General features: G+C 46.8%; 1 protein-coding gene across 1 annotated transcript in view; it reads left to right on the forward strand.

Moving 5' to 3' along the window:
- The window catches only part of LOC143931511 (phospholipase A and acyltransferase 2-like), a 106,383-nt gene that overhangs the window by 16,823 nt on the left and 62,184 nt on the right, over positions 1-27,376 (forward strand). Inside the window, exon 2 of the mRNA XM_077455761.1 lies at positions 14,106-14,165. Within this exon, the coding sequence (XP_077311887.1) occupies positions 14,154-14,165 (12 nt within the window). The 5' untranslated portion in view covers positions 14,106-14,153. The remainder of the gene's footprint in view (positions 1-14,105; positions 14,166-27,376) is intronic.

Consider the following 27,376-nt stretch of genomic DNA (forward strand, 5'->3'; position numbering starts at 1 on the left):
GAAATAATGCAAAATGTGATGGCAATGTTAGGGGTTCAACAAAGTTTTCATACTCCTTACCACCCACAGAGTTCAGGATCAGTAGAAAGAGTAAATGGTACAATCAAGCTGAAAATACAAAAGGCTATGCAGGAGTTGAACAAACCATGGCCTGAGTGCCTACCCTTAGCTTTGTTCTCTATTAGGTACACCCCAACAGGAAAAACAGGGTTATCCCCATATGAAATACTGTTTGGAAGTGCACCTAGATTAGGTTTATATTTTCCTCAAAGTATGCAATTACAATGTGATAGTTTAACTACGTATGTAATACAGTTGCAACAGCGTCTGACTAAAATCCACAAGAGTGTGTATTCTTCTCTTCCAGACCCTAATTCTGTCACAGGTACACACGATCTACAACCAGGAGACTATGTGTATGTAAAGAAACATACCAGAAAGACACTGGAACCAAGGTTTGAAGGTCCTTTCCAGGTGCTATTGATTACAGCAACCTCAGTGAAATTGGAAGGGAAACCTACCTGGATCCACGCTTCTCATTGTAAAAAGGAGCCAGTTGGCAAATGACAACATGTATCTTTTTATTGTTTCAGTAATTCTGGCTAATAGTTTGGTTACCTCACAGAATAAAATACACAAGGATGAAGGATTTTCTAAAAAAATGTTATTACTGAAGTTTAAATATGCTTATGCCCAGAAGTCAGGATATGAGAAATGTTGGATTTGTAGCAAATTACACCCCAGCACAGCAAGTATACCACTGATGGCAGTTCCTATAAACTATACTGATCTTGCTAACAGTAGCATTAACATAATTAGAACAAATACCAATGAGACAGTAATGTTTAAGTCAAATGGTCTCGCCTTTTCCCCTGATTGGTGTTTCAACTTAGGGAACACAACGGGAGGAAATGGAGAATGCCAAGACAGCAAGTTTAATTTGTCCATTGTCGTATTAAATGGAAGATTCTACCCCAGTAATTCCAGCACACACCAGACATTATCTGACTTCCTCACTAACATTGTGGATAATAATGTTAGGTGGTTAGTATCCAACTTATCCCTCTATGGATACACCTCTCGTTATAGAAATGATATCAGTTCAAGATCAGTAGCTCTAGGAAACAATATATATATCTGTTGTGAGGATAAATGTTATACTTGGATACCTAGAAGAGCTCAGGGATGGTGCTACCTCGCAAGTTTAGTACCAGTAATGGGAGTAGTAGGTGATGAACGAGGTGATCACCTATTAGAAGCTAGCATGCATCCTAGATATCCCCTCAGGTATCGTAGTAAAAGAGAAATATTCCTGAAGAAGGACATGGCATGGGTTTGGTTCCCGTCCTGGACAGGATGGGGTATAGACTTAATGAAAAGACTAAATAACTATACAGGAATTATTAATGATGTTTTGGAGAAAAACTCTGATGATATTACTAAGTTAAATCTGGAGACCAGAGCCATCAGACAACAATTAGAATTACATGAATTAGCAATTGAAAGTATGAGTGCAGCACTGACAGGACTCTGTGAAACTACTGAGGACTATGAGTGCTGTACTTGGATACATAACACCAGCATTGAGGTACCTGATTATTATGACATCATTGCACAACACCGTACGGAAGTAAAGAATTTACAAGAGAAGGCCCGAAATATTGGTCGCGACTGGGATCCGTTTGGTGGAACTTTTAGTTTCTCAGGGTTATTCTCTTGGGTTAAGAAGGCAGCAATGACGATTATAGTGGTGCTCTTATTCGTATTTTTCTTTTATGCATGCTTTAAGTTGTTTATGTGCTTTTGCAAGAAAGCCAAGGTAAATGATGTGGAAAAGATGGAACTTTTGTGAAGATAGGTAGATTTAGTTTCTTGACATCACCCATCTGTCAGAAAAGCCACTCTTCCTGAATTTTAGATGTTGGTACTGTCCAGGGGGATGGGTGTATACCCCTCTGACAACTCGCGGTCAGGGAGAGTACTCTGGATATAGGCTGACTAGAACTTGTTCAGGTGGACCCAGGGCAAGAGGGAGGGGTGATGTCAAAGGGGGAAATGTAAGGATTAAGGGGTGTCTAAACAAAATGGTTGACCTTATGTCTTACTAAATACATGTATTTTTCTATCCTTCTCTGTAAAATAAGGATTCGTCATCTATTGTCACGTACTCATCAAGAAGAGGCCGCATCAGCCCTAAAAAGCAGTCTACGCCCAGAAGATTGTCTTATCAGCTGATAACACCCGGAGAATTGTCTTTACTTTGAAAATGTTGTTTTTTTTACATTTGCTGATGTTTGCCCTTTTCTGTCTATAAAAGATGTAATAAAGAAGCCTCAGAGCCAGAGTCAGTCAGAGACAGTCAGAGTTAACGACGGACTTCTGAGCAGAAATACTGAATAATATCTCCGTGTCTCTTTGCTTGGATAAGAACTCTAACTAACAATTGGGAAACGGTAACATAACCTGACAAATAGGTGACTTGTTGAGGTCACACCTAACAGTGCCGACATTGCGGGCGCGCTGGACAGGTGAGTGTCCTTATTTTAAAAGTCAGCAGCTGCAGTATTTGTAGCTGCTGACTTTAAAAAAAAAAAAATTCGGGGGAACTCCCGCTTTAAATAATAATATAATAGATGAGCATCTTAAAGTGGAAGTAAACCCACTTTTTTAACTTTTACCTACAGGAAAGCCTATAATAAGGCTTACCTGTAGGTAAAAAAATATCTCCTAAACCTGTACGGTTTAGGAGATATTCCCCTCGGTATGCGCCGCTGACTGCAGCGGCGCATGCGCACAAGGGGGTTCTCTCCGCGAAAATCCGGCAGCGCTCGTCCGGCCGGATTTAAATCTCCCGCGCGCATGCGCGGGAGTGACGATATCGCGGCTCCGGCCACTCACAGCGCCGGAGCCGCGATACCCGGAAGAGACGCCGAGGGAGCATGTCGGCTTCCTCGGCGTGGATCGGGCGAGATGTCGGGGCCTCGTTCTAAGGTAAGTATTTCATAATGAGCTAGTATGCGGTGCATACTAGCTCATTATGCCTTTTGCTTTGCAGGTTTTAAAAAAAAAAAAAAAAAAATGCGGGTTTACTACCGCTTTAATGAGATGTAATGTACAGGGATAGGTAATTGTAGACACTCACACCCACTCAGGTTGAACTGGATGGAATGTTTTTTTTTATTCAACCTTACTAACTATGTAACTATGTGTAGCGCCGGTACTCCTGAAGAGTACACGCTATGTTTTGTAAATTTAGTTTTTCTGAGACCATAGTCGGGTCTTGGGGTTAAATTTTGTAAATTGTGATTCTGGCATCAGTTTGGCTGGACTGTATTGTGTCCTGCCTGGTCATAGGTGTATGTATCATCTCTGACAGGCATTGGAACGCAGTCTGGTTGGACGCATTGGGTACCGATCTCTCTCTCCCAATCAGTGGGTGCGTTGTCTTGCTGTGTATTCTGGGAGAGGGTACTTAAGGTGCTGAGGTCACGTGGTTCTGGGTTCCGGTCCAGAAGTATGTTCTGACTCCAGGGTCCTGGGCCTCCTGACCAGCCCCCAGAGACCCTCATGGCCTGGGGTGCGAATCCATCCGTTTCCGAGCCTCGGGTCTGGCTAGTCTGATGCACAGTAACTGGAAGGAGGATTTCAAGGTGGTCCGGTGCCATCTCAGGTTTGGAGAGGCCCAGAAACTCAAAACACAACCAGGGGAGGACTCTTCAGAAGAGGGCCACGCACGAGGCTGGCTGCTTGGTAAGAGCCTGGAAGCTGAGCTGAAAGGACACCAAGTGAATCCGCATTCTTACGTTATCGCCGGACCGGCTGAAAGATACTGGTACTGTAAGAAAGTTCCTAATTTTATCCTTCGGTTGCATCTAAGTTTCTGTGCTAACTTAAAGTTCTACAATCAAGTCTGTGGCAGAGACTTTGTTAAGCTTAAATCACCTGTCGGCTGCTAAATCCACAAACAGGAATTTATCCGGTAGTTGAAATATCCAGTTGCGAATGGCTATTCCCTGGATCATCTAGAGAGAGACATGACCAGTGTAGTTCAGAGGTACCCAACTTGCCTCTTACTGCTATACCACTTGTACTCCACCATCCCCATTTCTTACCCTTCTAAAATGATGAGACCACACCTTAATTTTGGAGTATAAATGGCCATAGCAGCCTATTTATTATTCACACCATATAAATAACTCCAATATCAAATATATACCAAAATATCACCTCCGTAACAACTTGTTCAACTCCAGTCTGTTGGTCTTTGACGGCACCCCGGAACTCCAACACATATTCCATCAATACACTGCGGGACCTTTTTCCACACGATAGGCCTCCAGCGGATAACCTGCTCGGAGACAACCCCCTTCCCGCAGTGCAACCATTACAGTATTCCAGCTAACCTTTCGCTGGAATACACCGGAGGGGCACATACTACCGATGAGCCCCCCACCCCTTTCCATCACATATGTTTACTGCCACCGTCAAAGACCAACAAAACACCGCCACAGCCCGCAAGGATGACACCTTACCCTTAAGGGCTCCCCCACACCCCCGGGGCCCGCTGGATCCCATCTTTGAGTCCCAGAGCCCAGAAAACTATCCCCACTACCTAGAGGTGTATTCTAACACCCTCATATACAGGCCCACATTAGTTTCCACCTCTACTTTCCTGATCACCAGGCCCCCCATTCTGAGCCACAACCTCCCGACCACCTGAGTGTTAGACAACTGTACGAAGTCGTAAAATATCTGACTTAACGTCCGAGATCAGCTCCCTGATCATTCGAACCCAAAAGCATTACCCCTTGCATGCATAACCCAAATGGCCGGCGGTTTATCCCGCCGTGCCTAACGTTCCACTTCCCATATCACCTTGCTGCACCTCAACCCCCATACACCTAGCCAGTGAACACATGCCTCCCTCCTCTAACTACCCAACTGTCTGCCAACCGATCTTGCATCTGCTCTCCTGGCCCCCCCAACAAACATACAGATAACAAAGAAAATCCAGACAAGGCGTATAAGTCCTCCATCTGGACAAAAACAAAACAAAAACGGCAAAGGTAGCCCCAACTTTAAAGTAAACCAATGTAACCCCATACCACAAACACAGCTCGTATGTACAGACTACTCCCCCACTCATGTGTTTTTTTTTTAATTATTATTATTTATTCCACCACCACATGAAGGCATAGGTAAGTGCGTAATCACTTTGCTTCCCACCTACCATTCCTCCTTACCGCCGCCTCATCCAACCCATATCTGGCAGCTCCTAAAGCTGCCCCGATGTGGAAGGAGTGTGAAGCGTATTCTGCACCATCCAACCTTGCATCCCAGTGGCATTTTCAGAACACCCACCCAAACTGGAACCTCGACCAATACTTCCCAGCCTTGTGCCACATGAACTGCCCCCCATGCCATCTGTTCCAAACCCTAGAAACCCTCTAAACATTTTATCCCTTTTTTTTTTTTTTTTTTTTAATTATTTGATGATTTATTTATTTTATTTTTATTTATTTTTTATGACTCCGAATCCTGGTAACACAAACAGCAGCACCTCCACCCCTCTAACCCTTTGATCATTTATTTATTTATTTATTTTTTTTATTGTCCAACCCAAACTCCTTTTTTCAATCCACCCTGCACAGCAGGTTAAACAAAAGCCAAAAACCCACCAGTTTCTGCTCGATGGCAGATACCAACCCCGTTTACCAAGTTCCTGGAACCACAGTACCACCAACAACTTTACCCCCCACACAGCCATGTTCGACCTCAGACTCCTGCACCGAACAACCCACCCTTCTTTTCATACCTTTACATAAGCCGCCCATGTGGACTCACTGGCTGACTGCCCTGTTACCGCCCGTGGTGACTCCAATGCCATCTCCCCTATCCAGCCCGAGTAGGGAACCCCTCCCCCTCTGTGTCCGGCTAACTCTCTGAACCTATCCCACCGAAAATAGATGCACGAGTAAGCCCCCCGTGTTTCCGAAGCCTGCAAGATGAATAGCATATAGAAAATGTTCAACTGCACCTAACGCAACACAAAATGGCATAGCCACCGTATGACCAGTTGTGACAATGCGGACATGTGGTTGACCACGTAACCACACCCACCTAATCACAATTCAACTCCGTGTCAGGTTCCTGCATGACCCTTACCCCAGCTCCATAGCTGCAACCACTGGAAAAATTCCAATAGCACAAATTTACGAATGAACACCCCACTTCCACCCAACAAACTTGGGGCCAAATTCCTCACTCTATTGCCCCTGAAAGAGAAATTTCCCCCAAACCTGTTTACCCCGCCGTGTTCGTGACCTCTTTTCCCATTGACCCGGCATCCACCCATCGTCCGTTATATGTGGCCAAGAACTCGTACTAAACCTTCGAACCCTCCCCGTGTTCCGCATTTAACTGTTTAAATTATCCAGGGCCTGAAACCCCCACTGTAGCAGACGGCAGCCGTCGGCCAAAACCCGCTCATTGGAATAAAACCGGCAGGTGAAATTGAACTTACCCAGCAATGAATGCAAAGTCCTCAACTGTACCTCACGCCGTCCCTGGGCCTCACACACCCCCTTCTATAGTACCTCCAACTTGGTCACTGACAGATGACTCTCCGTAACCCCTGAAACAATCACAATGCCAGAACAAAATAGTACAATATCCCTCGTCGGCCCCCTGTGTTTTGCAGCCAATGGCACTAATGAACCTACCTGCAATGTGCTGCAATGTATAAAAGTATTATCGCACACACATCGGAGGAAGGCGGCCCAACACACAAACGTCCAAGCCATGTATGATTGAATCAGGGACCGACACGTCTCTACCCCCCCACTCCGGTAAAGAACTAAACATCTAATCATAGCCCACTAAATTGAGAAACCCATGGGCAGGCATCGTTCCAAGTAAAAAACTCCTCTTGCCAGCATCTATCCAGCAGCCAAAGCTCTCCGAATAAACTGGAAGCAAGTGGAACACGGATTCCTAGTTTGCCATAGGCGCCCCTTTTCCGTCACACCTAACCCACCTTATAGCTGTGTACGTGAAGTATCGGACACAGTGCACCGCATCGGATTATGACAGAACTCTTTTATTTTTTATTTTTTTTGACAGATAAGTGGGGAAACGAGGCGAAACGTGTCTGGTTCCTTCTCAGGCACCACCCCCACTGTAGACCCCATTAAAAAACCCCGGAGGCAAGCAGCCTCGCTATTTCCATATCTACTTACGAAAGGCTGCAACCTTTGCACCCCTTTCCAAAAGTCATCCCTTGTGTGACTAGGCTCGTCTGTACATTGTCCTCACATGAAGCCACAATACAATGGATGGGTCCCCCCACCCTTTTAACACTCGTGTTTAACTCAACTGACAGGAGCTCACATTGCACTGCCAACCCACCCCTTTCTTTTCAGCCGAGGGGGGTATAGTTGCCTCTACTACTACAGAAACCGCATCCAGAAGCCGCTATCCTTTGATCCCCATTAAGAAACGGCCATACCGACCTGCGCGGTCTAAACCGCTCATCATCCCGTAGCCAATCAGATCCCCCTTTTTAACATGTGCACCTACCAATGGCCTACATATAACAGAACAACGCCGAACCATGTTCGGGTTCTCCCCCCCATGACAATCGCATAATGGCGACTGCCTTCGGCAAAAGCGATCGGTACCTCCTCTTACCTTCATCCTTTTTCCCTTGATCTTCCTGCTTGACCCTATACACTTAAAATGTAAATTCCCCCCTTTGTTTTTTTTTTTTTTTTTTTTTTTTTTTTTAAAGGTGGCCATAACGAGAAGATCTCCACACACTTGCTTTTTCAAATCGTATCCCGGACCCCCTATTTAATTGTGTTCCCAGGGGACCCTCAAAGCACCCGTACATCTCACATTTTTATCTATTTATTTATTTTTATTTATTTTATATTTATTTATTTATTTTGCATCTGCAATCCTTACCATCTCCATCCTACCATTACCTGACAACCCCACCACTACACCACTGTCCCCAAACTGGCAGGTGCACCGCCCGCCACTTGTGGGCCAGCATCCACCAACTCTGTTCAAGGAGGAGCAACTACTGCCCGACATCGCACCCCCCTTTCCAACCCCCCAACAAATCCTGCAATGCAACTTAAACGAAAAACATTTAGACATTATTTGACTTACCAGGCTGACTGGAACCCCAACAGCCGCCTCGCTTGCCTCCATCGCTGGCTTGCATTCCTGCGGCTCCTCCTCCTCGCACACTGACAGCTCGCCTTCCGACCTGCGGTCCCAGACCAGGACCGGTGGTGTCATAAGCCCCCCAGGCAAAGAGGTCCTGGGGGCCGTGGAGTCCCTCCGTTGTACTGCCTGTCTCACCCCTGAAGCTCCGCCTCCTGCCACAGTTCCACGCAGGCCCTCACATACTATGACCTGGAAGGTCAACCTCGTCCTTCCACCGCCATCTTGTGCCATCTCGAGCCGCCGGTATAGGCCACGCCCCCCGCGGAGCCCCGCCCCCTTTAAAAAAACTTTTTTTTTTTTTGTATAAGCAGCCTGATGGCCATACTAATAAGTCTCCCTCCTAAGCCTTCCTCCCCGCGCAGCGATGCAGGCAGAGGAGGTAGTAGTCCTGCGATTCATAGGCGGGGAAGCGGCACCATAATGGCCCGTGGCCCCGCCCACCGAGCTGGGCTGGTGGCGTGGAGTCCACCCAGACCCTGTTCAGGCAGACGGCTGGCTATGCTTTGCTGGGGGACCGGATTGTTCCCCCCAGAGGGCTCCTTGCCTGGCGCATGGTCCCAGATGAGGGCCCTGGTGAAAACAGAGCGCCAGAGGCTGCAAACTCTGCATGCACAGCAACCATCACCTCCCAGCCACGATCAGCTCACCTGGTCATCCATAAAGGCCCTCATCCGAGTGACATCTCAGCCATGTTGGAGGAGCAGAGCAAAAACTGCCTCCTCATTTCTTTCTCCAAACTTTCTGTTTCCCAGCCCAGCCCCGCCTCCTCCTTATATATTACCACACCCCCTTGGACTTTTCTCACTGTCCCCTCCCCTCTAATCTCTTCATATTAACCCATGCATTGTCTCCCCTAAACACATGGTCATGCCCGACCCTGCACTACTTTTTCTTTTCTGTCTTTTCCGTTCCGGGCCTCACTTTTCAAGTGTCAGCAGTATCCAAACAAGTACTTGAGCTTTACTACCCATACCCTCTATTCCCAACTGTAGAGACTGTGTTCTGTTCAACTTTTTATGCAAATAAAAATTCCTCAAAAGGGATTAAAGTGTCGGTCTCTGCAGTTATTGGGCCATCAATCTCGGTAACCCCTAGACAAGAACGAGGTGCAGAAGGTAAATGGTAAGCCCAGCAAAACCAGCCGCTCCTTTGGGGAAATCCTGCCTGTGGCCAATCACGGCTCTCCTTGCTGCCGGCGCTGTGATTGGCCAAGCATGCGGGGTCACAGTGCATGCTTGGCCAATCATGAGCCAGCAATGCACTGCGATGGCCCAGTGCATTGTGGGCTGTGAGCGCCACACGAATTTGGCGCGAACGGCCCATAACGTTCGGAATTCGCCTAACGGGCGAACAGCCCATGTTCGAGTCGAACGTATGTTCGACTCGAACACGAAGCTCATCCCTACCGCCTATTGGTCAGAGTCACTGTAACTACAAGTCCTTCCCTGAAAGTAAGTACTGCCACCCATATGGTAATCTTGACACGCAGCTCTCTAGTAGCTAACCTGTCTATCTACCCACAGTCCTTGTACTTTCAAGAAAAAAGAAAAAAAACTCTTCTTGTATTAAAAAAAAACTCAGTTCAAGAAACGGTTCACCAGTAGAATCGTGGATCGGGCAAGATCAAGTCTTTTCCATTCTCCTCCACAGTTGTTATAAAGTACACTGCACTGTTTTTGTCTGGCCTGCAAATTACAACTTTATCCACGTAGATATGCCGACCATAGCTCCAGTGCTGTAGACACCCCAGAAAGCGTTCATACATCTCTGGACAGATTACCTTCTTACAAAGTGGCTTTGGAACTTTTAGGTAGTCCCAGACATCTTCTGCATACCACTTCTCACAATTTCCATTATCTCCCTGGGCACATACGGAAACTCTAGTCCATACTCTGTTGCCACCCGTTTGTTCAAAAGTCTCTGAGACCTTGCATGTCTCGGCAGGTTTCGGGCAGTCCCATCCCCAGGGGGTATACACGAATTTGGGGACCTGTGCACCAAAGCAGTAGCATCTCTTTTAAGTGTTGGCAATATCAGGGGTTTTGGCAATGTCACATTTACAGTGGCTGGGGTTTCCGCACGTGGTGTTTCGCTCCCTGAAGTAAGGGCTAGCCAGCCCGAAATGTCAGCACAGGTAGTGGCCACATCATCCCCACAGGCCTATAACAGTTCTTGGGACAAGAACTTGTGTCAAACAACTCATCAAAATCCCCAATGTCAGAAGAAGAGTCTAAATCTGAGTCCCGTACTTCTGCTAACACATAACTTTTTACAGTCCCTTTCCCCACCATTTCTCCAGGTTTCTCACCGGTGGACTGTGTTGGGTTTTCCAGGGCGATCTCCTTCTTCCGATTAAATTCAACCGGACTGGGGGATGGTCCTTTTCTGAGGTCACGGGAAGTCTTTGCACACTCCACTTTCTCCAAAGCAGGCATAGTAGTAGCAATAGTAGTAGATGAAGCCATGTCCATAACTTCAGGAGTAGATTCTCTGACCCAGGAGGAAACAATGTCCTTTTCCAAGGTACCAGCAACAGTGGATGAAGCCGAAACTGTAGGCTTCACAGTCGGAGCGTAAACGATAAACTCCTTGGTAGCCACGCCCGTGGCCCAGTCCATATGGTAGGCCCGAGGCGATTCTGTAGGCTGCTCCACCTTGAAAATGTAATCTCCACATCTCTGACACCGGGCAAATGGCCGGGGACTTGGGATCAGTCCCTCACATCCTCCGCAAAGCATGCCGAGGGCCTCGATGTCCCCGGTGGTGTAGAGGATAAACCGCCCCTGCGGCAGCAGGCGGATCCCCGTGTCAGTCAATACTGTACCAGGCATCTGCACACTCCTAGGACCCCTCACCAATGGCATCCTGGGTCCTGGAACAGATGAAGTACCCGGAACATGGAACATTTTTCTTCCGAAAACATTTTCTTCTTCCGCACAGTATAACACAACTGGCTTGACTCTCCTCCTACGGCACACTCACGCGGTGCCTCGTGTAGGAAGACGAAACAGGCGCAGACTCCTCCCACTGGTTCCCCTGATTGCGCAACTTTGCAGGCTTTTTCCAGGGCTCCTCCCATGCTTACGCACCAACAGTGAATGTCTTTTGCCTTTCTCAAAATGGCGCAGTCCAAAAAAAACTTCCACCCTCTATTCCATAAACTCACATGTACAGTTCTTTCCACTGCGAGAGGTAACGGTAAATCACGGACGAGCCCCCACGTGTAGCATTTACCCCCAAAGGAGCCGCTGGTTTTGCTGGGCTTACTGTTTACCTTCTGCACCTTGTTCTTGTCTAGGGGTTCCCGAGGTTGATGGCCCAATAACTGCAGAGACTGACATTTGAATCCTTTTTGAGGAATTTTTATTTGCATAAAACGTTGAACAGAACACAGTCTCTACAGTTGGGAATAGAGGGTATGGGTAGTAAAGCTCAGGTACTTGTTTGGAAACTGCTGGCACTTGAAATGTCTCTCTTTAATGATCCAGGGAATAGCCATTCGCAACTGGATATTTCAAACCTCCCCTGTAAATCCCTGTTTGTGGATTTAGCAGCCAACAGGTGATTTAAGCTTGACAAAGCTTAAGATTTAAGCTTAACAAAGTCTCTGCCACAGACTTGATTGTAGAACCCACCATTGGGGGGGGGGGGAAGCGCCTATTAAGGGGTTGATTTACTAAAACAGTGCGTAATCTAGAGAGCTGTGCATAGAAACCAATCAGCTTCCAGTTTTTTAACTTGATTGAACAAGCTGAATTTAGAAGCTGATAGGCTACCATGCACAGCTGCACCAGATTTTTCACTCTCCAGTTTTCAACCCCTAATGCAGGCCATACCTGGTCGAATTTTGAACAAATTTTCTTTTCAAAATCAGAAAGTTCTTTTTTTTGTGATCCGATGATGCCACCATTGATTTTCGAAATTCGGCCAACCAAGCCTTCAATTTCACCTCATGTTGCTACAGAAAGGAATTTTCGTGGCCGGGAACTTATTCTCTCTCCGTAAATTTTCTTTTCTTAAATTTTCTATACGACGATCCCCCGCCGTTCTGAGTGGCTTTCAGCCACCTTCGGCTCTTCTCGGCGGCTTTCGCCTCTTCTCGGCGGCTTTCGGCCGCCTTCGGCCATTCTCGGCGGCTTTCGGCCGCCTTCGGTCATTCTCGGCGGCTTTTGGCCATTCTCAGCAGCTTTCGGCTCTTCTCGGCGGCTTTCGGCCGTTCTCGGTGGCCAAAAGCCGCCGAGAATGACCGAAGGCAGACGAAAGCTGCCGAGAACGGCCGAAGGCAGCCGAAAGCTGCCGAGAAGAGCCGAGAACTACTGCGCGCCACCGAGATACACAGGACATCCAGCTCTGTATCTCGGCGGCGGCATTTAAAAAAAAAAAAAAACTGATAAGGCTGCAATGGTGGACAAGGCTGACTGACAAGGCTGCAATGGTGGACAAGGCTGACTGACAAGGCTGCACATGACACTGACAAGGCTGGAATGGTGGACAAGGCTGCAAATGGACACTAATAAGGCTACATTGATGGGCATTTAAATGTAAGGTTTTTTTCCTTAAACTTCCCTCCTAAAAGTTTTTTTCCTTAAAATTCCCTCCTAAACTTGGGGTGCGTGTTATACGCCAATACATACGGTACATTTCTCGTACGATTCTCCCATCTTTGATTAGAAAATCGTTAGTTTTTTTTGCAGCCCACTAATGGTGCGAAATTCATACGAAAATTCTTAGATACGATTTCCGAAAAAAAATTATTTTGAAATTCGAACCGTGTATGGCCGGCATTAGGCTGGCCATACATTATGCAATTTTCTTGTACAATTTTCCTTTAGATTTTCCAAAACCAAAACACTTTCAATTTGTATGCAGTCAGGCAGGTCCTTGCACTACATAGTTGAAAGTAAATCTAAAGAAAATTGAATAAGAAAATTATATGGTGCATGGCCAGCTTTTGACCCCTTTCACCCTGAGGCATTTTTCAGGCACTTTTGGGCTAAAAATAGCGCCTGTAAAGCGCCTAAAAAACGGCTCCCCTGCAGCCCGATTGCTTTCACATTGAGCCCCCACTAGCAGCCTAAATTTTTTTTTACAAAAGCGCCGCTATTTTTACCATTGACTCGATGTGAAAGGGGCCTAAGTGTAGCATTAGGACTTTTTTTTTAACAAAAAATGGCAACTCAAAACAATATAATTATAAGAGATTCTGCAAATGGAATACGTTTTTTACACTATAATGATGTTCCGCTGGTCGTGGTGGTTGTCTCACAACACCTGTCCCTATAAATAGCAGTTTCTCTGACGTGTTTTTAATAAACCATCCAAATACTACACCTCTATCACCTGTTTGTTTAATTACAGAGACTGCTTCTGCTCTGGGGACAGCTGCCCCGATTGTTGTTATGGACTACTGCTACAGACTTTTATATATATGTTCATGGGGTCTGTCAGATTGGATACCTACTTTTTCTTTTTACATAGTTAGTAAGGTTGAATAAAGACACCAGTCCATCCAGTTCAATCTACAATTGTCCCTATCCCTGTACATTGCGCACTCACATCGGTCCCTGCCCACAAGGAGCCCACAATCCAAGGTTCATATACTAGGCCCAATTTTTGGACAGAAACCAATTAACCTACCAGCATGTGTGGGAGGAAACTGGAGTACCTGGAGGAAACCCACACAGGCACAGGGAGAACATACAAACTCCAGGTAGGCAGTGCCATGGTTGGAATCAGTGACCCATTTTACTGCTAGGCGAGAGTGCTAACCACTTCACCACTGTGCCACCCTTTTATAAGTTATCATTGAACTGTGAAAGTATTTGTAGACACTTGTTGCAATTATACCTCCTCTGACTTTTTTTTGGCAGAACACAGACAGTTCTGAGTTTGCAAAAAGCTAACAGAAGACACAAGACATGCCTTTGATAGTAAGTATAATTTTCCCCAATTTCCTGTTATTTGCAACACATCTTTGACAAGGTAACTCTTTTAATTGAATCAAATAATTTACTACTTCTGTAAAATTAAATATAAAATGATATACTTACCTTTCCGTAATTTTCCTTTCCTGTAGCATCTTCATGGCAGCATACACTCTGGGTTGTGAATCACCTTCAACGAGTGGGTCGTTGTATGCTGCCATGAAGATGCGACGGGAAAGGAAAATTACAGAAAGGTAAGTATACAATTTTCCAGTTTCCTGTCGCATCATGGCATTGGCAGCATACACTCTGGGGAGTAACTCGCAAACTGGGTGGGAATGCAAGAAAAAATAAATGTATTAACAAGAAACAGAGGAGTTGGCCTGGATGACGGCCCTTCCAAAGTCTACTGTTGAAAGTCGTGCAGAATCCACCTTATACAGTGCCTTGCGAAAGTATTCGGCCCCCTTGAACTTTTCAACCTTTTGCCACATTTCAGGCTTCAAACATAAAGATATAAAAATTTTATTTTTTGTGAAGAATCACCAACAAGTGGGACACAATTGTGAAGTGGAACAAAATCTATTGGATTTTTGAAACTTTTTTAACTGATAAAAAAATGAAAAGTGGGGCGTGCTAAATTATTCGGCCTCCTTGCGTTAATACTTTGTAGAGCCACCTTTTGCTGCGATTACAGCTGCAAGTCGCTTGGGGTATGTCTCTATCAGTTTTGCACATCGAGAGACTGAAATTCTTGCCCATTCTTCCTTGCAAAACAGCTCGAGCTCAGTGAGGTTGGATGGAGAGCGTTTGTGAACAGCAGTTTTCAGCTCTTTCCACAGATTCTCGATTGGATTCAGGTCTGGACTTTGACTTGGCCATTCTAACACCTGGATACGTTTATTTGTGAACCATTCCTTTGTAGATTTTGCTGTATGTTTGGGATCATTGTCTTGTTGGAAGATAAATCTCCGTCCCAGTTTCAGGTCTTTTGCAGACTCCAACAGGTTTTCATCCAGAATGGTCCTGTATTTGGCTGCATCCATCTTCCCCTCAATTTTAACCATCTTCCCTGTCCCTGCAGAAGAAAAGCAGGCCCAAACCATGATGCTGCCACCACCATGTTTGACAGTGGGGATGGTGTGTTGAGGGTGATGAGCTGTGTTGCTTTTACGCCAAACATATCGTTTTGCATTGTGGGCAAAAAGTTGGATTTTGGTTTCATCTGACCAGAGCACCTTCTTCCACATGTTTTCTTCTTGCCATTCTTCCAAAAAGGCCAGATTTGTGCAGTGTACGACTGATTGTTGTCCTATGGACAGACTCTCCCACCTCAGCTGTAGTTCTCTGCAGTTCATCCAGAGTGATCATGGGCCTCTTGGCTGCATCTCTGATCAGTCTTCTCCTTGTCTGAGCTGAAAGTTTAGAGGGACGGCCAGATCTTGGTAGATTTGCAGTGGTCTGATACTCCTTCCATTTCAAAATGATCGCTTGCACAGTGCTCCTTGGGATGTTTAAAGCTTGGGAAATCTTTTTGCATCCAAATCTGGCTTTAAACTTCTCCACAACAGTATTACGGACCTGCCTGGTGTGTTCCTTGGTCTTCATGATGCTCTCTGTGCTTTCAACAGAACCCTGAGACTATCACAGAGCAGGTGCATTTATACAGAGACTTGATTACACACAGGTGGATTCTATTTATCACTATCAGTCATTTAGGACAACATTGGATCATTCAGAGATCCTCGCTGAACTTCTAGAGTGAGTTTGCTGCACTGAAAGTAAAGGGGCCGAATAATTTTGCACGCACCACTTTTCAGTTTTTTATTTGCTAAAAAAGTTTAAAATATCCAATAGATTTCGTTCCACTTCACAATTGTTGGTGATTCTTCACAAAAAATAAAAATGTTATATCTTTATGTTTGAAGCCTGAAATGTGGCAAAAGGTTGAAAAGTTCAAGGGGGCCGAATACTTTCGCAAGGCACTGTAATGCGATATAAAGGTGTTTCTGGAAAACCAGGTGGCTGCTTTACAGATAGTCTCTGCCGAGACCCTACAATAGGCCGCCCAAGAAGTTGCCACTGCCCTGGTCGAATGCGGTTTTAAGCCCTCCGGAATTTGTAGTTCACTCAGCGAGTAGGCCTTTTTGATAGTCTTTACCGGCCATGAGGCGATGGTGCGAGCCGATGCCGACTGATCTTTCCTACAGCCATATGGAACAATTAAGAGGTTTTCTGATCTCCTGATCCACTCGGTTGCTGAAAGATGCTTTAGAATGTTGCCCCTGACATCCAGAGGATGAGAATCACCTTGATCTGTGACAAAGGCTGGAAGGTTGATCTCCTGATTAAAGTGGAAGGAGGAGGACACCTTAGGTAGAAAACGGTCCGAAGGCCTTAGAACTATTCTGTCCGGATAGATGACCAGGTATGGTTCTTTGGCCATCAAGGCTTGCATCTCCGAGACTTTCTTTGCTGAAGTTATAGCAATCAGGAATGAAACCTTGAGCGTCAGATCCCAAAGGGAGATGTTGTCGAGCGGAGAGAATGATCCCTTAGACAAGACTTCAAAGACAACTGAGAGGTCCCATACCGGGAATGAAGGTTTCCTAGGTGGCTTTAGTTTAAGGCAGGCCCTCTGAAACTGGATGACTAAAGGATCATGTGCCCATTTGACCCCAGTCAGAGCGGATAACGCTGATACTTCTTTCCGGGTACTGGAACGAAGTCCTTTCTCTAGGCCTGACTGCAGGAATTCCAGAATTTGATAGGCTGCCAGAGAGGATATGTCCCAACCTTGTTGTTGAGAAAAAGGTGGTAAACTTCTCCCAGATCCTTGTTGTTGGTAGTCGGCTTCCTAGCCAGAAGCAATGTCTCCACTACCCTCTGAGAACAGCCCTGTTCTGGATACCTAATCCTATCAGCCTCCAGGCCATCAAATGTAGTCTCTCCGGGTTCGGATGTAGAAGCTGGCCCTGAGAGAGCAGGTCTGCTGACAGCGGGAGAGGAAGCAGATACGCCGTGTTCAACTGAAGGAGAGTAGTGAACCATGGCCTCCTTGGCCAAAAGGGGATCACCGTCACTACAAATGCTGCCGACCTCTTGAGCCTCAGAAGGAACCTCGCTATGAGGGGAGTCGGTGGGAAGATGTTGCCGAGGTTGAAGTTCCAGTGATGTTGAAGACAATCTACTCTCTCCGCTGAAGGAAAGGGGATTCTTGATAGGAACCTCTGACATTTTGCATTTACTGATGTAACCACCAGATCTATGTTCGGTGGGCCCCAGGTCTGAGTTAGGAGCGTGAATGCTTGGGGACTCAGAGACCACTCCTTGTTTGAAACAAAGCTTCTGCTGTGTGAATCGACCAGGAGATTCTCGACCCCTGGGATATAGGCCGCTCTCAGGTCCAGTAGGTTCAATTGCGCCCACTCCATCATGGAGAGAACTTCCTGCATCAGCGAGGAGCTTCTGGTGCCCCCCTCCCTGTTGATGTTGGCGACGGCCACCCAGTTGTCCATCCTCAGGAGGACTCGTTTCCCTCTTAGGTGAGCACTGAAGGCCAGGAGGGCCTGAAAGGCTGCCTTCATTTCCAGTACGTTTGAGACTGAATCTTGGATCCTGAATGGCCAGCGCCCCTGAGCTGCATGATGTTGTTAGTGTGCCCCCCATCCCTCCAGGCTGGCATTCGAGGTTACTGTTTCCTGAGGAGGGGAGACTATATACCTGCATCTCCTTAGATTGTAGAGACGGGTCCACCACTGCAAGGATTGTTTGACCTCCTCCGAGATGTAGATCGGTTGGGTCATGGATGAGCCATCCCATTGGCGCAGGAAGGAAGTTTGAAGTGGTCTCGCGTTCCATTGGGCCCATTGGACCATAGGGATGGTCGCAGATAGAGAGCCTAGGAGACTGAGACATGCTCTGATTGGTAGGGATGCAGCCAAGATTGCTCTTCTCACCCTCTTAATCAGTGGGGAAATCTTCTCTACCAGTAGCTCCACCGTGTTTGTCCGGGTATCCAACTCCGCACCCAGGAAGATCATCCTCTGGGTGGGATGAGCATTGCTCTTTTTCAAGTTTAAGTTTATTAACCAGCCCAGTCCATGTAGTGTGGAAACTAGGACCTCTCGATGTTGGATAAGGGACTCCTAGCTGTTTGAAAGGAGGAGGATGTCGTCCAGGTAGTGATGGACTCTCAATCCTTTCTCCCTCAAGGACGCTATCACTGGTAGTAGGACCTTCGTGAAGTTTCTGGGGGCAGTAGAGATCCTGAACCGGAGGCTCTGAAACTGAAAGTGGCCTTGATTTACCGAGAACCGAAGGAACTTCTGGAAGGCGACATGGATCGGAATGTGTAGGTAGGCGTCCTGGAGGTCTATGGAGAGCATTCAGTCTCCCAGATTTATGGCTTGGAGGATCGATTGCAAACTTTCCATATTGAATGACTCCACTTGGATGGAGCGATTTGAGGTTTTCAGATCTAATCCCTTGTACACACGGTCGGACATTCCGACGGAAAATGTCCGATCGGACCGTGTTGTCCGATAATCCGACCGTGTGTGGGCTCCATCGGACTGTTTCCGTCGGAATATCCAACCAACAAAGTTTTAGAGCTGGGCTATAACATTTTCCGATAACATGATCCGATCGGACTTTGCCCGATCGTGTGTAGAGAATTCCGATCGGACAAAGTGCCACGCATGCTCAGATCAAATTCCTAAACCAAAGCTATTGGCTACTAGCCTGAACGTAGTCCCATCGTAACGAAATAATGTCATCACGTTCTGAACGATCGGATTGTCCGACAACTTTGTCTGACCGTGTGTATGCAACAGTTTCGGACAAAATCCGTCGGACAAAATCCAACGGATTTGGTTGTCAGAATGTCCGACCGTGTGTACAAGGGCTATGACTGGACGGAGGTCCCCTGATTTTTTCTGGACCAGAAATAATGGGGAGTAGAATCCCTGTCCCCTCTGTGATATAGGTACTTCTATGATTGCCTTCTTTTGAAGAAGCTCTTGAACATAACTGGTCCGCAGTAACCGTTTTTCCCCTTATGGTGGAAGCCTGGTCGGACAAAAATCGACCCCTGGGGGATGACCTCTGAAAGACCATCTGTGCCTGAAACGGACAGTGGCCACTGTACATGGGTCCTTTATTGCCTCCACCCAAGCCAGCTTGAATTTTGAAAGCCTACCGCTGGCTGGGCGGGCGCACCTTCAAAAATACTTTTGGTCACTGGAAGCGGGAGTTTTGGGTTTCTGGAATTTCATAAAAAATGTTTGGGGGTTCTTCCAGCTCCTCCTGTATTTTTTCCCCACCCTATAGGCTTTTGCATCCCTGTATCTGTCTGGCAGATTACGCCTAAAGGGAGGAGGCCTCTGTTGCTTTGGTTTCTTGTCTGATGGTATAAGTCCCGACTTCTCGCTGGTCACTTTTGAAATTGCTGAATCCAGCTTTGCACCAAAGAGATTCTCGCCGTCATACGGGATGCGGCACCAATTAGATTTAGAGACAGGGTTTCAGCCAAAGTGCACGCCTTTCCATTACAAATGTCAACATGGCCTTTGATGCTGATTTAATCGCATCCACCGAGGCCTCTGGCACAAAGTCCCCCACGAGACTCAGCTCCTGCAGAGCTTTCACTATGCTCTCCTGATCCTCGCCTTCTGAGACCAACTTCTCTGTGTTCGCCGACCAGCTAGAGATGGCCCTGCCTATGGCTGCGAGTGCCACTGCCGGTCTGCAAATGCCTCCTGTCGCTAGGTAGGCCCTTTTCATATCCGTGTCAATCCTCCTATCCAGAACATCCCTGAATGTCATAGAGTCCTCAATCGGCAGTGTCACATGCCTGGCTAACCGCATAAGAGAAGCGTCCACAATAGGAGGAGAGACCAGAGGGGATACAATTTGGCAAGCCTGTTATTCAGACTCTGCCATTCTTCCTTGATTAAATCATCCAATTCCTCAATGAATGGAAAAGCCTCTGAGTCCCTTTTGAGGTTCGGGAAGTATTTCTTCCGTTTCGGGTTGAGCCTCCTGGGGTTCTTCAAAACCAATCGCCTCTTTAACCGATTTGACAAATGGTTCTATGAGTGAAAAGTCAAAACCGGCAGATGCTTCCAACCTCTCATTATCAGACGAGGAAACCTGCTCTCTTGATGTACTAGGAGGAGCAGGTGAGGTGCTTTGCGTCGACAACTCTGTTTCCGGAGTAAGAATCTGTGGAGCTACAGGCTCTTTAGACGGCTGTTTAGACTGTGGTTCTCTTTCCTTAGTAGCTTCCTCGAAGCACCTATGGCAGGCCAGTTTGTCAGGGAGAGCTGCGGCCCCGCATATCCAGCATGTGTTTCCGGAGGGTCACACTGGGGATCGCTGTCTATGCACAGGAGATCTTCTATGGTAGGAGCGACTGTGTCTAGAATATGATCTGGAGCGACTTCTCCTGCGACTCCTTCTATGGCCTGAGCGACTTCTCCTGTGACTTGAGCGTCTGTGGTCGGAATGGCTTCTCCTGCATAAGGTCTCTCTGTGCCTTGAGTCGGATGATTTTGAGGACCTGGTAGGGCTAAATATTTAGGCAGCGTTAGGATTGCTCTCTTTTTTAATCTTCACTACCTACCAAGGTAAATCCTCCCCCCCTTACCTAATGGGCTGACGGTGATCTGCTAGGGCAGTGGTCTCCATGGAAAGGAAATAAGGCAAGCCTAAAGAGATATATAGTGTCAAAAATGGGTATAGGGAATGCAGGGAGGAAAGAGCACAGCAGACATGCAGTAAACATTAGTATAGTAACAGGTATCCACTCACCTAAGCAGGATCGATGAAATTTTTGTAAGGAAGGTCAGAATACTGGCAATCCAGAGTCTAGGTACAAGTACACAGACAAATTCAATGAAATCTCTTTTTAAATCTGCCGCCGGAGCCACACCCAGGAAGACTGCCAAAGGATACACACAAGGTAAACAGGGAAAGACAGAGATGGAGACCATTGAAATTTAGCCAAGCCTGTTTAAGGCTTATGTGCTGGGTATATCGCTAAGCCTGTTTAAGGCTTATGTGCCAAAGACATTGCCAAGCCTATTTAAGGCTTATAACAGGAGCCTAACAATACTACTAGAGCCTGATTAAAGCTCAAACTGCAGGCAGATAAAAATGCAAGCCTGTTTAAGGCTTATTCAAGGTCATAGAGAGAGTGCAACATACCCCTGAGATCACCAGAGTGGGTTTCCTTCCATTTAGCTTTGTTTAGAAGCTGTACCAGTAAGGACTTCCATCCAGGAGAGGCTAGAACCTGGCTGGGGCGAAGCGGTAAGGAGGTGTTGATCCGTGCAGTCCCAACAGGTGAGGAAAGTAAGAGAATACTGGGGCGGGGACCGTTTTGTCATCTTATAGCTATCTGGTCCTATCAGGTTGTGGAGGCGGAGTCACAACCCAGAGTGTATGCTGCCATGATGCGACAGGAAACACCTTATTCCCTTACGATTGTGTAGGCTCTGAAACAGCCTTTCTCAACCTTTATACTTCAGAGAACCCTTAAAAATAATTAAGTCTTGAGGAACCCCTGTAGAAATAAATATACCTTCATGTCATGGAACATTACCTGGAGTACCTAGTGTATTTGTCACCCAGAAAGGAGCACTTAAAGTGGAGGGCCACCCTAAAAAAATCCTTTAAATACATTTAAAACATTTGAAAAAAATATTTTTTTTAACTTACCAGAAATGCCTGTTGCTAGGCAGATCGTCCTCATCTGCCTCATCCTATTTTGCAGTGATATTCAGTCTTCTCCTCCTTGCGTTGCCTTCTGGGAAATGGGGCACGCTGTGTTCTGGGAACTGTGTGTGTCCCAGAACACAGCGCGCCCCATTCACAAAGCGCTACGTGACTCGCGCATGCGCAGTAGGAAACAAGCAGTGAAACCACAAGGCTCCACTGCCTGTTTCCCTTAGTACGAATGGCGGCGCCGGGAACCAAGAGCCGAGGGACGGGTCAGCCTCGAGTGGCTGAAATCACGGTCACCCTGAATAGGTAACTGTGCTTATTAAAAGTCAGCAGCTACAGTGTTTGTAGCTGCTGACTTTTAAAAAAAAATTTCTTCAGCTGGCCCTCCTCTTTAACACCCCTTTCTTTACACATCAAGATAATCTTCAGAAATATTCTTGAAATCATATTAAAAGAGAAGGTCCGAAAATTTGGGCTGCCTGGATGGAGGCGCAGGGCATTACTCTTTAGGTGTTGATATCTCATGGTTAAGGATGAGCTACGGCGTGTTCGCACACCCCGCGTGCAGAGCCGGGAAGTCGGCAAGGTGCGGCACTAATCACAGGCAGTGAGACATTTTCCCATCTCTGCAGCCGCGCATCAGGACAGTGTCTCACTGCCTGTGATTAGCGCAGCGCAGTGCCGACTTCCTGGAGCTTATCCTTATTCATGGTATATAACTGAGGGTTATCTATTGTACCTTGTGTATGGTAACCTACCTACCCTCACTACTCCTTTGCCACCATCTTCCCCCCTCCCAGTGGAAGCTCTTCCATAGGGCCTCCTGGGCAAGCGCCCCACCAGTTTTTATTGCAGGAAATAAATAAATAAAAAATAAACAATATAATTATCTTCCCTGTTGAGTTTTTAATTTTGTGTAAATTTACACCTTAATATGTGTCTGTGTGATAAAATGTGTTCTGTGCTTTTAAATGCTGGTCCCGCACCTCATGATTAGACATTTTTTTTCTAAACTGCCTAGCAACAGACAGTCCGAATAAAAAAACATTCACAACTGTAATTTAGAACACTGCGTAACATTTTCCCCATACTTACTGGCTGCCTGCCAATCCCCCATTGTATTTAATTGGAGCTCATTAAGGCGGGCTGATACCGATCTGGCCCGCCTATTAAGCTCCCTAATTTGCTAGCTGCACCAAGGGGTGGAGATTTTCCCCTAGTGCAGTTGCGAACCGCGAAAGCGGGCAAAAGTTTGCGAACCGCAAAGATCGCAGCGGACCTTTGAGTTCTTGGGAACCCGGAAGTGACGTCCATATCCGGTTTTACTCTAATGCTGCTTGTCTGATGTGCTTATATCTGCTTCGCTTGTGAGTAGTTTTAAAACTTGTTTAATAAAACTTATATGTTTAAAATACTACACTATGGCGGTCCCTCTTAATCTATTCCTTTGAGTTTACCTGCCATTCACGAGGAAGTTAGAGAAGTCTCCTAAAGATTGTGTTACACAGCCGTTTTTCTGCAATCATCCTGGCATTCATCATTTATATTGCTGTTTACTCACAGCAGTGAGGTAATTGCATAACATTTGCACTTTTTTTGCACGGATCATCACGGATGGAGTGATTGCCCAGCACGCTGCACGTTTTACTTAGTGTATTTACCGAATTGCATGATCTGACTGTGTATGGGACATTTTACCTTCAATCACGCTGGTCACTTGAATTGAATATTTTATATTTTGCCTTTTTTCTTTGTACCTGTTTTTGCTCCATTTTTTACACTTTTTAATAAGTACACCCACTTTTTATAGGTTTTTTTGGTTTATATGATAAATCTGCGTTTTCTTTGCACATAAAGTCACTTCATGGTCCTTGCACTAGTTATCACTTTAACATATACCCAGATACTTGTCTTTGCTTCACTATATACATTTTGTAATAAGTTTACATACCTCATATATGTATTTTAGTCTATATGACAAATCTGCGTTTTTTTGCACATAGAGTCACTTTATGGTTTATGCACTAGCTATCACTTTTATATATTCACAGAAGCATCATTTGATTGATTTATGCACAGTTGCACTTTATAGAATTTTATAATCGCATACTTGTGGCTTATTGCGATTATTGTATGGTTTGAAATCAGCGCATCACATCCTTTATCTTAATACCAGAAACTCGCTGCGGGACCCAAAAATATGACACTGCTCAACCTCAAACAGGAGGGTACGGGCATACAGTACGGTGTGCTTTTTTTGTACAAGGAAGTGAGCCAAAGGTAGAAAAAAGGTCAGTGTGTGCGATTAAATAAATTGTTTATAGAGTTATGCATATACATGGTCTACTGGTCACATGTGTTGAATTCCTCCGAGATCCATGCCTCATTCGTTTTTATAAATGTGAGGTTGTCAACACTGTTGTGAGCTAGGCGAGTGCGCTTATAAGTCACGACCCCCCCTGCTGTGCTGAACGTCCTTTCGGACAGGACACTGGATGAGGGGCAAGCCAACAGTTCCATTGCAAATTGGGCAAACTCTGGCCAGAGGTCAAGCCTGCCCACCCAGTAGTCCAGGGCTTCATCACTCCTCAGAGCGTCCACATTGGCCGTTAACCCGATGTAGTCGGACACCTGTCGATCTAGGCGTTCCCTGATGCTGGATCCGGATGAGACCTGTCGATGGGTCGGCTGAAAGAATGACCTCATATCAGAAGTCACCAACACATCTTCAAACCGCCCTCTTCTTGCAGGCACTGTTAGATTGGTACCCGCAACTCTTTCTCTGGGAGTAGGAATTCCTCCTCTGTAAGCGCACGCAAAAGCAGAATGCAGCATTTCTTGAAGCAAGGCCTGGAAGTGCTCCATTCTGACAGCCCTCTGTGACGGCGGTAACATTTCCGCCATTTTGTGTTTGTATCGGGGGTCTAAATACGTTGCCACCCAGTACTGGTCCTTAACCCTTATGCTTTTTATACGGGGGTCCCTGTTAAAACACTGGAGCATGAAAGCCCGCATTTGCACTAAACTGGAAGCGGTGTGGTGGCCTGGCTCCTGCTCATCATCCAGGATAATGTCATCCTCCTCGTTCTCCTCTCCCCATCCACCCACAACAGGGATCCCAGAAAGGTTTAAAGCATGCTCTTCTTGCTCCTCCTCATCCGCCCCGGCACCATCCTCCTCCGACTCCTCTTCAGACTCCTGTTGTTCACTTTTCTCAGATAGAGTAGCCCCCCGGGAATTCATCTAGCATTGCGACTTCCTCATCTTCCCGCTCCTGCTCCTCCACAGCTTGATCAATGACACGACGCAATGCACGCTCCATAAAGAAGGCATAAGGTACCATGTCACTGATGGCGCCATGGCTGCGACTGACCAGTTTGGTGATCTCCTCAAATGGCCGCAGAAGTCTGCATGCGTCGCGCATGAGCAGCCACTGACGCGGTGAAGCTCCCCAGAACCTTTTCTGCCGCAGAGTTCATACAGGTAGACATTAACTGCACGTTTCTGCTGGAGCAGCCTATCAAGCATATAGAAGGTTGAGTTCGGTCGCGTCGGGCAATCGCAAATAAGACGTCTGACTGGCAGATTGTGTCGCCGCTGAATGTCAGCAAGGCGAGCCATGGCCGAGTAAGATCTTCTGAAATGGGCCGAGATTTTCCTTGCCTGCCGCAAGATGTCCTGGACCCCAGGGTAGTTGACAACAAATCGCTGCACGACCAAGTTTAAGACGTGTGCATGCATATGTAATTTTGCCCTGTTTCAATGCGCTAAGCAGATTGGCACCGTTGTCACACACCACTTTACCAACTGTCAAATTGAGCGGTGTTAGCCACTGATCTGCCCGTGAACGCAAAGCTGAAAGGAGAGCCGGGCCAGTGTGGCTCTTTGCTTCCAGGCACAACAGATGCAGCATGGCATGGCAACACCTGGCATGTCGAATAGGTTCTGGGGAGCTTGGGCGGTGCAGCGTAAGAGACGCTAGCAGCGGAAAAGGAGGAGTCAGCCGAGGAGGAGAGGGAGGAGAATGGAGTAGGAGGAGAAGAAGAGCCAGGCCTGCATGCAATCCGTGGCGGTAAAACCAAATCTACACGGGTGCCATGGGTTACATGCGTGACGGTCGTCAGAAGGTTCACCCAGTGGGCAGTAAAAGTGATATACCTTCCCTGCCCGTGTTTGCTAGGCCACGTGTCTGTGGTCAGATGTATCTTGGCACCGACACTGTGTGCCAGAGATACATTCACTTGCCGCTGAACATGGCCATATAGCTCTGGGATGCCCTTCTGTGAGAAATACTTCCTTCCTGGAACATTCCATTGTGGTGTTCCAATGGCCACAAACTTTCTAAAGGCCTCCGAGTCCACCAGTTGATATGGCAGTAGTTGGCGGGCTATCAGTTCTGACAAGCCAGCCGTCAACCGTTGGGCAAGAGGGTTATCCGGCATCATAATTTTTTTACGCTCGAACATTAGGCCCACGGAAGCCTGCCTTTTTGCAGAAAAACGTGAGCTTGGCGTGATGGAAGGTGGCGTGGAGGACAATTGTGAGGAGAGAGCCTGGAGTGTGGCTTTGTGTGTTCCGTTGCTCCCACTGGGCTCGGTGATGGCAGCTCATGTGCCTTCTTAAGGCGGACGTCCCTAGGTGAGTGTTGGGCTTACCGCGACTAATGCGTTGACTGCAAAGATTGCAGATGGCAACACTATTGTCAGCAGCGGACACATTAAAAAAAGCCCACACTGCGGAGCCATGTGCCGGCGTCCTGGGAGCGCCAGATGTGACCGTACATGGTCGATGACTCGCTCCTGATACATTAGCAGTCTGCTTTGTCCCTCCTGTGCAATGTAAGTTATTCCTGCTTCTCCTCCCTATCTGCTGGTCCATATCTCCCTCTGAACACCCCTCCTCTTCCTCTCTTGTGGGCACCCACGTGACATCACTAGACACGTCATCATCGACGTCACCTTCCCCACCGCTATAAGTAGAGATCTCGGAGTAGGCAGCAACACCGGGGACCAACCTCCTCCTTGGGCTGATCTGGGTACTGTCGTCAGACTGCTGAGTGGCGGTTCTTGCTACCTCCTCTTCCTGATCCAATGCCAAGAGTGGCTGCGTATCAGAAATGTCTTGATATGGATCGGAAAATAATTCCTGTGACTCAAGCGGAAGGTATGTGTTGATGGTGGTGTTGTTGTTGGTGGTAGTGTCTTTGGGGGTGCACATAGCAGAGAGTGAAGAATGTAAAGATAGCAGAGAGTGAAGATGCAGATCGAGAGGATGAGGAGGGTGCAGAAGAGTAAGGCTGAGTGAGCCACTCAACCAATTCTGGTGTTTCCTTTGACGTAATCGCACGCACCTTCTGCAATTTCCCACTTTGGCTCAAGCCTGTTGCTCCTGCCCTACCCTTACCACCCCTGCGGAAGGGCCTGCCTCTTCCTCTGCCTGTCATTTTTTAAATGACCCTGTGACAAAACTCTCTACAGAAGTGCAGTATG

This window comes from Lithobates pipiens, unplaced genomic scaffold (genome assembly GCF_037356315.1).
Source record: "Lithobates pipiens isolate NorthernLeopardFrog02 unplaced genomic scaffold, aLitPip1_a1.2 Scaffold_10, whole genome shotgun sequence".
In the NCBI taxonomy this organism is placed as follows: Eukaryota; Metazoa; Chordata; class Amphibia; order Anura; family Ranidae; genus Lithobates; species Lithobates pipiens.